At 36.4% G+C, this 15,053-nt stretch overlaps 1 protein-coding gene across 1 annotated transcript in view; it reads right to left on the minus strand.

Annotated features, from left to right (window-relative positions):
* Positions 1-13,408: 13,408 nt before the first annotated feature.
* Positions 13,409-15,053, minus strand: part of CCND1 (cyclin D1) — an 11,944-nt gene continuing 10,299 nt past the window's right edge. The window contains exon 3 of the mRNA XM_009579395.1: positions 13,409-14,046. Coding sequence (XP_009577690.1) covers positions 13,891-14,046 — 156 coding nt within the window. The 3' untranslated portion in view covers positions 13,409-13,890. The remainder of the gene's footprint in view (positions 14,047-15,053) is intronic.

Below are 15,053 nucleotides of genomic sequence, written 5' to 3' on the forward strand. Positions count from 1 at the left end.
AATAAATTATTATATAAATATATATGTATATATACATATTTAACTATAAAAATTGTAGCAACCAGGATTTCAACCTGGGATATGCCAGGTTTAGGGTTGCCTATTAGGTCTTTAATTTAGCTCCATATGTGTGTACATAGTGATGGAGTCTCTTATTCCATGAGTCTGTATTTTTCTGACTATCTTCTGTTTCATGTCTTGTATGGGCCTGATGGTGTTTATTAAATGAGGTATGGTTAAAAATTCTGTTGGATACGTAGTTGTGTACTTCCTTCAGTGCCAATTTTTTAAACTGTTTTCTGCGACAGAGTTGAGGGGTTTTCTGAGATGTCCAGGGCTGTAACAGTGGAGTCTCCATAGCATACTGTAGGCATATTTTTATACCTTATTTACAGCTAAGGAGTTAAAGCCCAGGTTACGTCAAGAATATTGATTTGCCTTATCCAATATGAGATGTCTAATGTGACTTGTTCCAAATAATTTTGCATTTTGAATACTTAAATACTTCAGAATGTGCTTCTTGCCAACATCAAGAGTGGCTGAATACCTAGCTTTTTTGCATGTTTGTATTTTTGCCTGTGTTTCTCATACTAGTCGCTTAGAAAATGAAGATTACAGTTAGCAAAAACCTGTGAAAGGTGTGTGCTTAAGCCAACTAGAATGCTACTGGGGAAGAACAAACTTTGAAAACCAGTATTCAATTTTGTGAGATATAAGCATATGGTTTCTTTTCTTTTGACGCCTTTCCTGTTATGTTAACATCTTCCTAAAATCTGTAACAAAGGAAAACAAATTCTTATAAATAGCTTCATTAGTTTCACACCCTGCTTACTCATCCTGTGTCTTGAATGGTCAGGACTCTGGTGGAAGCAAGTGCTACACTGTAATTAAAGATGCTTTTGGAAGATCTGTGCACAGAGGGGCTAAATAAAGCTGCTGTGGACCACGGTCATTCAAACATTCCTGGTTTGAATGCTTGACTGTGCAACTTAAATATTGCTTTAAAGACTGGGTGGAAAAGATACGGAAAAATATGCAATCTTGTAGATTATAATATTGGTTATTAATAAAGTGGGACATAGAGATTGTGGCTCTGTGCTGTATTGTCAAACAGGTTTAAAATTTTGCGGAAGTACTTGATCTGTGAAGAACAGTTAAGATAGAAAATTTCTGCTAAAATTATTGAAGTTGCTAAGAGTTAAAAATATATTGCTGTATTCACCACCTGTAGTTATTCCTCAGTAGTTAGGGAGGAATGTTTGAAACATTTAACTTAAATTTCTGACTTGCCTGGGCTGCATTCTAGCTTGTTTTGTTTCTTCATGATCATCTCTCAGCTGAAGCTGTAGAATACAGAATTTTATTAAAAGGTGGATACAAAGCTAATTACTGCTAATGTACTGAAGTCACTGCAGTCCAGGAGACTTGTGATTTTTCTTTCTACGATATGTGATGAGTACAAGAAATAGTGAGTTTTGAGGCATCGCAGAGAAAGGTAAATTCTGACTTCAGTGAATTAATTCCCTGCAGAATTGCATGCTGATTCAGTGCTGCCTTATAACATGTAAATCTGCCTTTGTAGGTTATCTGTGTCATTGACTACATCAGTACAGTAAAAAAAATAGGATGGAATTTGTTAAAGCCTCCTAGTAAAATTCATGAATAAAACACTTGTCCATCTTCATTAAGCAGCGTGCATTTGTTGTAAACTGTAATGTGAAGGGGATCAATTTCAGCTTTGAATGAACATCTGTAGTCAACATAAATGGGTGAAATAAATCAAAAAAATATGGGTATGCAATTGTTCGCATAAAAATCAACCCTGTAGGATTAGTCTGGCTCATTCAATCTTCTGAAACAAGGTTATGATAATTTACATGTGGATGTGTAAGGAAAGTCTGGCTTCCCAGTTTGGCGTGCCTTGTTTGGTTATGTGACTTTTTGATCCGATTGCTATTGAGGTATGAAATACATAAGCAACAGTGTGTTCTAGTATGCACATAGAATATGTGCACTGTGCAAACTCATGTTGCTAGCTTTCTGGATATACGCCATTTAGAGGAAGAAAAATAAAGACTGGTTTAAACACTCTGGTTTTGTAGGATTATTTTTGGTGCGTAAAGTACACATTTTGCTCTGTGTCTTTAGGATTTCTGGAAAGGTAGCACATTTTTATTGATTATTTTTAAATAGGTAGATTACATTGAGATAAAATTACGAGTTTTAATTTTTCAGTAGGTCAGTTCCAAAATTTATAAATATATAGGATTTGTTTTTTGAAGAGATGCAAGAGAGAGTTTGAGCCCTATGATGTATTTATGAATACTTATTTACACTTTGGCTGTAAATACCTCTTCCTTTATTGGAACAAAGGGAGATCATCTGTCAAAAGTCTGCCTGTACCCTAATACTCCACAGTGCTTTAGAGTAAGAACTGATACCCTTTTAAGATACATGACTTACCCCACAGAAAGAGATCAAATAATCTGAATTTTTGAAACCCCATAAATCCTGTTCTGTCTACATCTTTTTTGTTCTGTATGCATCCCTTTTTGAGTCCTTTTTGAATGTAAAGTTTTAATACCCATCTCCACATTAAGATATTACAAGAAAAGAGCATTAAAAATGGAATCTTTTCTTTATAAAAAAACACGCAACTACAGGCCCGGATCTAATATTTATTTATTTACTCACAAGCTCCCAAAGTTGTATATTTTATTAAATACAGCCTTCTGTTTCAGGATCTGATTTAATAATCTTAGATTCTTTTCTAGTTTCGTTATCAAATGAAAGTGGATGCCTTCTCCCTACGTGGCTGGTTTGAACATTTGTGGGGTTTTTTTTATAATGTCCTGTAATTACTCGGCAGTGTTGCATGCTTGAAAGGGAATGCTGGTGATATTAATGTCATTTTCTGGAGATAAAGGTGTGGGCAAACAAGATGAGGATAAGGCTCCTTGTTGGGGTAATTGCTTTCTTAAACAATTTCTGCAATGATAGCAGCATGAAGCACTAAACATTTTTGACAAAGTGCTGGTGTTGGTGTGCCTAATGATCTTAAGGATATAGTTTGAAATTTGCTGGAATATTAGAATTATCTGAAGTCCTTCTGGATTAGAATCTTTATTTCTGATGGGGGTTCGTTCAGGGCACTCCAGAGAAGGTTGTAACAAAGCTGGATCAGGCAGATAGAGCAATGTGTGTGTGGTACTGTATCTCATCCTGATCTTCTTAAAGAGAAGGGCTTTGCTTTGAAACAAAAGGTTTAATATTTCTACTAATGTTATCATTCTTCATATTCTTGGTGCTACTCAGTATGAACGTTATTGCCTTTTGAATATTGCCCTTACGGCAATGGCTTCTGGTCTAATTACAGCCTAAAACTTAAGCTTTCATAGTTTGGCTAGTAACCGTGAAGATTCTCGTTTTACAGTCTGCCAGAGTTGGTTTTTTAATGGATAAAGTTATGACAGTACACATGACCACAGAAATGTATATAACACCGGAGAAAATGGAGATTTGGGAGGTGTGAAATGAGTTCTGCGGCAAGTTTCCCGTTGCAAGTTTTGGTGTCTAGGATTGACGTATAAAGGCCAACTAGAGCAATCTGGTACTGAAGCGCTTCAGTGTGTCCCAGTGTTTGGAATTACAGAACCAGCTCAGCCTCTATTGACATTAAAAATAATAATAAAAAAGCTTTGTGCACTATTTTGAAAGCAGTCTTCTAAGTATATAATTGCGTGCACTCGGACTTGAAAAATACTGGTTTCCTTAGCAGAGACAAGAAGAGAACTTGGAGCTCTTGGATTCTTTGGGATTGTCTAGACCACACTGTGCAATGGGGTGATATCTGGGCTAAAATTAAAGCCAGCTTAATGTAGCAGAAGGAGTATCTCTGTTAGAACAAAGCACTGAGCTAGCTGATGTACAATGCTGTTAAATATCCAAATAAGCTCTGTTTTAACATTGCTTATACAGTTAGTTCATTTGTAGCTAACTTGAATATCTCTTTGGCATCACACTGAATATTCCTTCCTTAATCACAAGAGTGTTTATTTCTGAAGTGTAATAATTACATTCTTGCAGCATTTTTCAGCCTAAGATTCTTTAAGTACTTTGCAACTTCTGAACATATATATAACTCTACCAAATGATGTAATACTATGCGGAAGGAAACATGGTCAGTAAACTTACCTGAAACATAGCTAACATAGGAGACTTTGGAAATTTCTATTAGCATAAAGTAGTACCTCTTCATTCTTATACAAAATACATGAAAGGTAAAAAAACCAGCCATAGTTAAGTGCCAGTTAATTCTGAAGTGGCTTCCTATACAATGTTTTTAATTGTTCTATCATATTTCATATACATATGTAATTGACCAATAATATGGCATTCTGTGTATCTGTTTTTGGCATGGCAAAATTGCCTATTGCCAGAAGATTTCTGAATAGGTATAAAAAATAGCATATAGCTTTTGTCTTGAAAAATTAGAAAGCTTGATTGTAGTTGTGCAGAATTTTTGTAGGGTTGGTATCTGAAATAGTGGTGTACTGACTGAAAGAATTAATATTTGTTTATAATAAAATTATAAAGAACTGATATTTGTTTATAATAAAACTACTTTTAGCAAAATGTTTAGGCAGAAAGAAGATTGATGTTTCAGTCTCTGCATCCCAACTCTGCACTAGACAGAATCAACATCAGTATTTGTCACTATCTCTCATTTTTGGTTGTTTAGCAGCATATTTTGCTGCTTTATCTCAATGCAATAGTAATTACAATTTTTAACCTTCAGCATCTTCAGGATTCTGGGGAATAATCAACACCATATGGAATCTTTCTTGATTGTAGGAACTGTGAGTCAGCAACCCTTTAATTTTTTTAGTTGCAGCTATTGTTCCAGCAGCAAGCTTTACTGCTATTGTCCACTGTTTGTCCAGCTCACGTTTACTGGACTGTGGGAACGGATTAGGGTTTCATGGCTTTTTTTTCCTTCTTGCATAAACTCTTGATCAAAGACATTCCTTGGATGACAAAACACTGTATACTGTGTCACACAGTCCTGACCAGACTGCACGAACAGTAGTTTAAAAACACATGCCTACATTGTTCTCTAAACTGGCTTTTTTTTTTTTTGCAATGTATGTGCAGACATTGAATTTTTGAGACCCCATTTACCTCCTTTAAAAAACACACATACAGAAGTTATTGTTAATAAGTACTTGACAGCTGCTGAAATACAAGTAAAAAACAAATGACTCTCTGAAACTAAAAATCGATATAATAGTGTGTCACTTTTAAGCAGAGCTAGAGGTTATGTCTGCAGTATATTTCCTTCTTGAGGAGACCTTGGGTCGTGGTGCAGTTAGTCAAGTGCACTGTAAACCTAAAACCACATGGACTTTATGGCATCATTTTACGTGTCATATCCAGAACACTTGAGTAAGAAGCAGAATGATTTGAGCACAGTTTGGGAATTCAAAACCCTGCTTCACCATAGGTATATTCTTAGAACCACATGTTGAGAATCTGGCTTGTTACAGTTGTATGTCTTGCTCTTCTTTTAAGTTCTCTTATGCAATAAGATGAGGACAAACTTCACAAAAATCCAGCAGCAGCATTATTTCTCAAACTAGTGAGAAGGAAACAAATCATGTTAGAGAAAAAAATGGAGAGACTTTTTCAAGGAGCTTTGACTTGTGAAATTCTCCTTCAGCAGAAGCATGGGAGAAGTGGAAAGACATCCCTGAAGACACCTTAAGCAGAGGGATTTAAAAACGTGGGAGACTATATGTAGGTGATTGGGAAGTTGTTTGAGGATGGAGAACACTTGTGTTTCCACAAACGTGAGGCTTTGCATATACTTGTTTGACTCTGCAGCACTGTGAGCACTATCATGCAGGAGTGAAGGCAGATGAACTCTTTCACTTACATTAGAAAGATATTGTCCTTAAGGGAGGAACCTTTCTGATCCTTTGCAGTCCAAGGGTCTCCATGAAAAGAGAAACCTGAATTAGTAAGTGGCTGATAGACGTATTGTCTAAAAGGAACAAAGTGGTCATAGTGAATGACTGAAATGGCTACAGAAATACTGAGTCAAAACCATGAAATAAATGTATTATGTTTATAAGAAATAATGTTTACTTTTGAGTAAATAATTGCTGATGCCTCCTGGAAATCTTGGGAAGATGTTACGTCTGTGCATATAAAAAGAACATAGCTATACTTAACAGTATGGTCTTCATATTTAAGGTAGCCAGCAACCGAATATAAAGAACTATTGGCCTGTGGGTGTTCAAGGAGCAAAAAAGCTGTTCAAAAATAATACCCTGTATTCAAACAATCTATAGTGATAAAATCTAATAAAAGGAGAAATAAAACATCAAAAAGCTCAATTGCCCGTTTCAGACAGTTTGCCATCAGAGTAGTGACTTAGGACACTATGTCACTCATTCGGTGCTGGCTCAGGTGAGTTGTCGTAATGCTCTAGTGGTGGTTTAGTGGTCGTTGTTAAATGATTTGCCGATCTCAGCCCAGGTCCTTGAAGACTGGTGCTAATGTTACAAATAACATCCTTACAGTGAGTAACATGTTAGCTGTTGTCGGAGACCAAACATTTAATGGAGAATAGCTTGCGGATGGATTAAGACAAGTGTCACAGAGCAGTCGGGTGGGATGGATGAAATGGCAAAACTGCACTACTCAGCAGCATATAATCTAAAATTTATTCACTTAGCAGGTTGGGAGTGGTGAGTGGATAGCAATTTCTGTTCTGTGATGCACACACAAATCAAAGCCCTGGACCTTCACCACATGGACCCAGGAGAGGAGGGCTCCTGCTCCAACCAGTCGACATGTCAGGTCCTGGCTTGGAGCTTGGCCTGTGTGTGTAGCGATTCCTCCTTTGGTTCAGCTTTCTTGATGGTATTATGTATCTGTACCTGGAGCTCTCTCTGACCCCGAGGGGTTACCCTCTTAACCAGTTACTGCTTTATATATTTGTCAGCACAAGGCCATTCTCTCTAACTTTTTCCATATGTAAGGCCAGTTACTGGTGGGGAAGAGGTTCCTATCACCCTCCAGTCACCCACCCCAAATGTGTTACCAAGTGTGAATTCAGCAACAGTTGCCTAATACAGTTCTTATTTTGCTTCTTTGTTTTCCAGTTCATGCCAAATTAGTCAGAGCTGAGCAGATGTAGTCAAGGTCTCATTTGACTGGGCAGTCTGGCTTTCAGGTAGGCTTCACCCCTTGACAGACATGTTAGCAGGGAAGATTGTACTGTGACTGTCCATTAGCATACATTTTTAATATGATAGAAATATAATTTTCTACTGCAGTCTTCAAGTGAGTGGACAGACTGGTATTCTGGTTTTGAGATGGATCACTACGTGTTTTTTTTAATCTGAAATAAACACCAATTGTATTTCTTCAAGGATATTATCATAAGCAAGAAAAGTAACATAAGCCATAATTAAAATGAGAAGAGAGATGAAATCACACACATGGATTGTTTTTTCCTACTGTTTAAGAGGGAAGACTTCTAGCAGCCACTAAACACAGCCTCCTGTGTCCAGAGAGGCAACTCGAGAAAAGTAAAACTCTTGTTGCGTTGGTCTGTGTATGGTAGTGACTGCTCCCTAAAAGCTTGGGGCTGTTCTGTGAGGAATTGATGCTCTGAAGACCACATTAAAAACAGCTTCAGGAGTTCAGTAGAAGGGGTGGTGCGTACCCCAGAGCAGATATGTTGCCCACACGCTGCGGGAGGTGCTCCTGCATCAGCAGGGCCCACGCAGAGTGAAGATGCTGCCTGTGTGCCTTATTCCTGATTTGCTGTGAGTCTTTCTGCCAGTAGGTCCCTCTACAGGTAAAAGCATCAGGAAAAGGATGGCTGTGAATACTTAGTGACTTTCCGGAAATAGGAGACTTTTTAATACATAGTCTTCACACAGGCAAAAAGTAGGACAGATCTGAGTAGGGCTCTGCAGATGCTAATGGGATCACCAAGAAATTATTTCTGTTTTCCTTTTTTTAATGTCTATCGCATTAAGAAACAAAAGGCTAACTTCTGCCTTGCTCCTAAATTTGTACTCCTTGACCCTGAAGAACAAAATCGGAAGTCTGGCAAGTCTCACATTATCAGTGCAATCCAGTTGACTAATTTGCAATCCCTTTCTCATCATTTGACTGGAGTATTGTGTGGAACTCAGTCAAAAGCTAGATGGGAATCTATGTTTGCCATGCCAATGCAATTACTATTATCAATTATATTTGTGGGATCGTAAAAATACCATGTTAGTCTGAAGAGATACATTTCCCATAAAATGATGCTGGCAGGAATTCATTAAAATGCCATCATTTATAGCTTTACTGCCTTTGTCCCATTGCAGCTTTTCAATGACGTTGCCAGGAATCTTTATCAGGGTATCTAGCCCACATGCCTCGGTCATTCCTATGACTCCTTTGAAATAATAGCTCCAAGCTTCACTTTCTCTTCTATCTTCTGGAGTTTTCTATCAGTTAAAATGCCAGATACGACTGAATGTTAAGTGGATTGCGAGTTTTTACATTTAACAGATCTTGTTAATTCTTTAATAAAGAGTATGTGAATTTAAGTGTTCATAAAAGGCCCGAGCTTGTCAATCGGCCTTAATTCGGCAGTGGAATTGAGGAGGTTTTTCTGGAGGTCTTTTGGAGGCTTTTCTGTGTACACGTCTCAATCTGATTTAAGAAAATACAGTATTTTTCCCTTTAATAAGCTACAGCATAGCCTAGCTGAACATGCATTTTTTTTTACAGCCTATAGCAAATTGTTTTTCTTGGTACATTCTTGTCTTTCTGCCCTTTACAATGTGAGTAATACTGGCAAAGTTCACCCAACATTCAAATTTAGTAGTCTGCATTTAGAGATGATGTTTGAGAGGAGGAAAATGTAAATAACAGAGCTGACTATGTGGGCTTAAACCTACTTAAGTCACAGAACACTTCAGTTGGTTTAATAGAGTTTATAAAACAGATAGGAAAGGCAAAACCCACTTAACATGTTCAACAAAATGCAGGCTTAAATTTCTCACTGAATCATTTTATATTTTTATCAGCAAAAATGTTTTTGTCCCAAATCAAAATTTCATTAGTATGTCTTCACTTTCAAACATTTAAAATCAGAGGGGTTAGCTATCAGTGATACAAAAGCGAGGTTTTTTTTTTTTCCCCCCGTTTTTTTCTTTAAAATATGCTGAAATTGTGCAGAAAACTGCTAAAAGATCTGTGTGGAAAAAATGAGTGTTTTTTGACCGAGTCCAATTTAAGCTTTGGTTTGATCTGTATTTAAAGTCACTGTGAATCTAGTTTAGATCTTCTTTCACTGCTATATACGAATCTTCCTCGGTGGCCTACCAGTATAACTTGACCATATTGAGGAGCTCCTCATTTCGAATGGAAAAAATTACAGATTACGCTATGTACTGATATTACTTTACCTACCTGATCTATGATCTATGATCATGTAGGCCCCATGATTCAGGTTTCTGTCTGAAATGACTGGGAAACCGACAAGCTAATACAGGCTCAACTGGGATTCTTCTGATGCAGATGGTTTCCCATCTACTGGTAACTGCACTAAGACAAACTTATTTTGCACTAGACTATAATTAACATGTCGGGTATTAACTTGCGAGTTTCATTTTTGATTTCGTTTGCTGTACTCACTGTATAGAATCAGTTGTAGTGTGAAGTTTAGTCAAGGAGAAACTCAGGAGGCAGATATTAGATTTCTAATTTGCAACAGGAAAGACAAGCACTTGATGTTTTACGTAGATTGATTTGGTTTTTTAAGGCAGAAATATTTTCATAGGGTAAATAGTCAAATATGTAGGTTAGAAGCTTGACCATTCTCTACTAAGAATAAGCTGTTTCTGCCATGTTCAGCTCTTCTAATAATTGGTAATATGCATCCCCAGTTTTTAGAGATATTTTGGAATGTGAATTGGGACACAGGTTATATTTTTTTTCTCATTTTACTTTGTAACGATACATAATTTCTGTCCTTCTAGGTCCAGGGTTTTTTTTACATATTTTTAGTAGGCTTTTATATTTTCCTGGTTTATTCTTTATTATCTTAGTGATACAATAGTAAGATGCAAAAGCTGTGTATGAGGGGAAGGGAAGGAAAAGAAGGCAGGTTAACCTTACTGCTTTTAAAACAAACTATCATCTTCTGTAAAGGTATTCTAGGACACAAAACCTCACACTGATAGGAAGAAATACAAACAAGCTTTCTGTACCATCCAACACCTACTTTATTTTAGCTTTTATTGAAAAGAACCACCAAATGGTGTTTTACTCTGAGTAGTTACCTTAGACGTTTAAAAGAAAGTCTTCAACAAAAAAAATTATTTTGCTTTTTTAAAAATACACGTTACTGTGACAGGTAGTCACCTACCCATTGCTAAAAACGCCTACAGTTTCCTAAAATAATGACAAAAGGTTTTCAGCATTGTAACTATTAAAGCACAGAGAGTCAAAACCAGAAAATATCATGTGGTTTACTCATTGCATCAGGTAGTTACTACCATTCAGCATTCATGAAGGCAATAAAAAAAAAAAAAGACGACAACAAGCAGACATTGGGTTTTACCAATTTTATTTCTAGACTTTAGTTTTTTTGCTGGAAACTTGTCTGTTACAGGTCTGTTGGTGAAAATGTGCATTTCAGACCAGTGATGCCAATAAGTACAATATAAAAATGTACAAATCTGAATTGCTTGCTTACTACAGATTGTTCTAATAATGTGACAAATAAAGCATCTCTGTTGGCACATGAACCCACTTAATCTGGATTTGGCCTTTTAGTACATACAATATTTTAAAGAAATTTGCAGTACACACTGCCATTCAGTGTAATGCATAATATAACAAGCACTAACTCAGTAATCATGTTTGGTTCAGAGACACAGAGATGCCACAAACAGAAGTGTTTTATGAGGTAAGCAGTAAGAAATGTTCCTGAAATTGGACAGAATGTATCCAGTCCTCCTGGGTCCTGCGACTGCTAGTAGCATTGCAATGCTTTATTTATGCACTATGTAGGATCTTAACTGCATTTGCCTCAAAATGAGTTCTAATTCTGTTTTGGTTTAGCAGCATACAGGCAACAGCTAGATTATTCTTCAGCATACAACTCTGTTAGCTGGCTTATTTATGAGATTTACAGGCTTTTTAAATTAGCATTATGCTATAATTAAAAAAAAAAAAACCAAACAAACAAAAAACTAGTATATCATAACAGATTAAACACACAAAATACTTAGAGTTCCAGAAAAATAACCTATCATACCAAATGATGTGTCCCAACTGATGGGAAACCACATCAGGTGGCATACAAGAGTTATATTATAATGCACCTTTCATATATCAATGTGGCTAATAACACAGCTTAAAACTACTATGATAATAAACCCCAGATCAGACAAAGAATCCAGCTTTATAAATGCATAACAACAAAAAAAACTGACATTACTTGATCTTCTGAAATGTCTGCTGTTTTTAAATTAATGCAACCTAGTTGCAAATCGCGAGACCCATTCAGAATAACGTTCGATGCATTTCCATTTGCAGTAGAACTATGAGGCACTGTGTACGAACATTAAAACCTGGTCTAGACACGGTTAACTGAAGTATGAGGTATTGTGAAACAGGAACCTTTTTGGAATAGAGCAGTAATCACATTAAGTAAAAATTGATCACATAAAAAATCTACAAAAAAATGATGTCAATAATATAATTTTCTATGAGAAAATTAAAACCTATAACATGGCAGTATATGACATTGTATAACAAAAAAAAAAAAAACTGATCCACAAAATAGCAGCAAAACACAATGACAAAGATACAGAAAAGCAATGTTAATTTTTTTTCAAACCATGCTGGGAATTTATCCATAGCAGCTCAATAAAAATGGAGCATCCACTCCTTTTCATTTCTCTTTTTCTTTTTTTTTTTAATTTTAATTTTTTTTTCTTTTTTCTCTTTTTTGTTGTTTTTTTTTTTGATGTTTTGTTTTTTTACAATCAACACCTTAGCGGCAGTTTTCTCACATACATTTCACCATCACATTCTCCTCGAGCGTCAACTTCAACAGCTATGTCCATGTCCCTTCAGCTACTTTCTAAAATAATAATAAAAAGATACATAGCCAAGATGTGCAAATTTTCTATTTGTAGCTAAATAAAAAAAATGGGGCATATACTGGAATAAGAACTTCTTTCAAGTACTCCAATTTTCATATCTATTAACTATGGCGTTTTCATGGTTAGACTGATTTTGAAAAATGTATAGGAAGGGGCCAAATAGACTGCTTTGTTTTGGGTTTGTTCTTTGAAGCGTGTCCTTTTTTCTTTATTAAGCTGTGTTAAAACTGCAACATCAAGGGTAGAAAGATTTTTTTTAAAAAGGGGCGATTGCATTATTTTACAAATCATACTGGCCTTACGAACATCCTCTGCAATAAATATTCTTTTTAGCCTTAACTATAAATTATATATTTTAGTGTTTAAAAACCTTCAGTTGTAAAACATCTAGCGACAATCCTATATGTGTCCTATACGTGTCCTATATGTGAACCTTTAAGGCCCCTAATTTATAAAGATGAGTTGGCACCAAAGGATTTCTAAACTTCAACTTTTCTATAGAAAAGGATAGGAAGATATCCTGGCAATTTGTGAATGCAATTTCTCTCACTGGAACACAACCTTCGAAAAAAAAAAAATATCACCTCTCCTCTAACACCATAGTTAAATGCACTTGCTTTGCAATTCCAAGTTTGCGAACAAGCACTTATATATTTCCAAACCATTCCATTAAAAAAAAATTCCCACACAATAAAAGAATGTATTTCCTATATCTAATGGACTGAAAGTGCTTTGAATGGAATGGTTTTAGAATATTACAAACAAACAACAAAAAAAAAAAGACTAAACTGTGGATTGAACCTGACCATAATTAGGCTGAATATCTGTGGGGTCAGACCAGCATTTTACACAGGTAACTACAAAAATAGGAAGATTACAAAAATATAATATATTATGTCACTATTTCGGTTTCTCTTTGTAATAGAGTATCGTATGAGTAGTACATTGGCCTTTCCCAACAATGCTAAGCTCGAACCCTACAAATGCCTTATGCACAGGCAATCCACAGGCACAAAAAAAGATTAACATATAATAATGCTGCATACTAACATACACTAACTTATGGGTTACGTTAACCATTTATAAGGTGAAGAGGATAAAAAAAACCTAAGGAAATAAAATAAACATTTACAGATGAATTATAAAGTGACTAAATGCATAAGCAAGCAAGATACAGAAAAGCCTAGAACTGCGTTAAAGCTATGCTTTTTAAAAGAAAAAAAAAGAATATTTCATTTACTATCTAAAAAAAAAAAACCCTCTTCTACTTTAAAAATGGTTGGTTGGTTGATTTTATATGTAAGAAATCAAATCTAATACCTCCCCTGGAGACATTTTGTGTGTTAATGCCTATTTTTACAACATACAGACAAGAACACTTTAATATAAAAACTAGTTGATTATTATTGTATAAAATCCTCTATTTTTGTAGCACAAACCCCTGGGGGTAATGCAAATACTATTTTTTTCTTTTTTTAAGACAGTTTTTGGGGTATTTTTTGTTTATTTGTTTGTTTGAAGTCACAGATGGAAGGGAGACAGAGCAAGAAAAAATATAACAAGACTGGTTTTCCCTTCTGGTATAAAAATGTCCTGGAGAAAAGGGTTTCTGGGGGGGAGATCCCGATGCTGATTCCTTCTCAGATGCCCTTTCTTTGTCTGCTTTTCTCGCCAAGCAAACCCATTAGAAGAAGTCCTCTTAAATGTTCACATCTCGCACATCAGTAGGTGTGCAGGAAAGGTCTGCTTCATCCTCTACAGTCTTTGTTTCTGAAGATACATTGTGCTGCTGTGCCTGACGTAGACTGGATTCAAGGAGGGATTCAATCTGTTCTTGGCAGGCTCGTAAACAATCCTAGAGAAGATTAAATGGAAGGAGAAAAAGACCCAAAGTCCTTTAGAAAAATAGTAAGATCACAGACCAAATACCATTTCTTGAAAAAGCAAGAGAAATATAGACAAGTTATTTGGGAGGGCAGCAGACTGAAAGGACTGTGGGAAGAGCAAGAGGAACACTGAATAGTGAATGGATTGGACGAGCTACCCCATTTTCTGCAGGATGCTAGCCTGGGTCCAGACTTCAGCAACTAACCCTTACCATCTTCTATTTAATGGCCTAGGTGAGCATCTCCATACATGGTCCTCTGGACAAACCAAGACTGCCGTTTTGTTGTTAGTCTCAGCCCATAGGTCTACAACTGAATATGATGAACGCTCCACTGCAGTGACACGCGTAGTAACTAAGCCGGGCAGGACCTTGACACAAGATGTTGTAGCTTGCACTACTACTTTTCTGCCTGTGCTGTTAACACTTCAGCAGTTCTGTAAAAGTCCATCCATCCTATCTTTTACCTCACTGTCCTTTATACCTTTTGAAAAATAGGAACAGTCTGACTGGACAGCAGTGTGAAGCAATCAAAATTAAATGAGTGGAGTTGCAAAGATATGAAACTGGGCTGGAGTCAAGAGTTGATCCAAGTATTGCTGATGCTGTAATGATTTCTACTTTTACCACAGAAACACTTCCGCAGCACAGTCTATTAGAAGCGATGGTCATAAACAATGATTTTCCCAGGCCGAGTTCCGATAATACAAAGTTCTTAGATGGAAGTGCCATATATATGTTTAGATGTACATGCCCAAAGTTGCCTGCCAACTGCTGCGATGGCCAGCAGTGGGCAGCTCAAGTTAGCTAACTGATTTCTAACTCAGAAAGCATCTGAACAGAAAAATGAACCAGACTGTACGACCCCAAAATGGAGAGATCTTTCAGAAGCACCACTAAGCACCTTCGTAACCATGCATTACAAAGTGCTGCCAAGCATTCACCTTGAAATCTCTGTCAGGGTGAGATCTCTTTCC

This window comes from Fulmarus glacialis, unplaced genomic scaffold (genome assembly GCF_000690835.1).
Source record: "Fulmarus glacialis isolate BGI_N327 unplaced genomic scaffold, ASM69083v1 scaffold30226, whole genome shotgun sequence".
Taxonomy (NCBI): Eukaryota; Metazoa; Chordata; class Aves; order Procellariiformes; family Procellariidae; genus Fulmarus; species Fulmarus glacialis.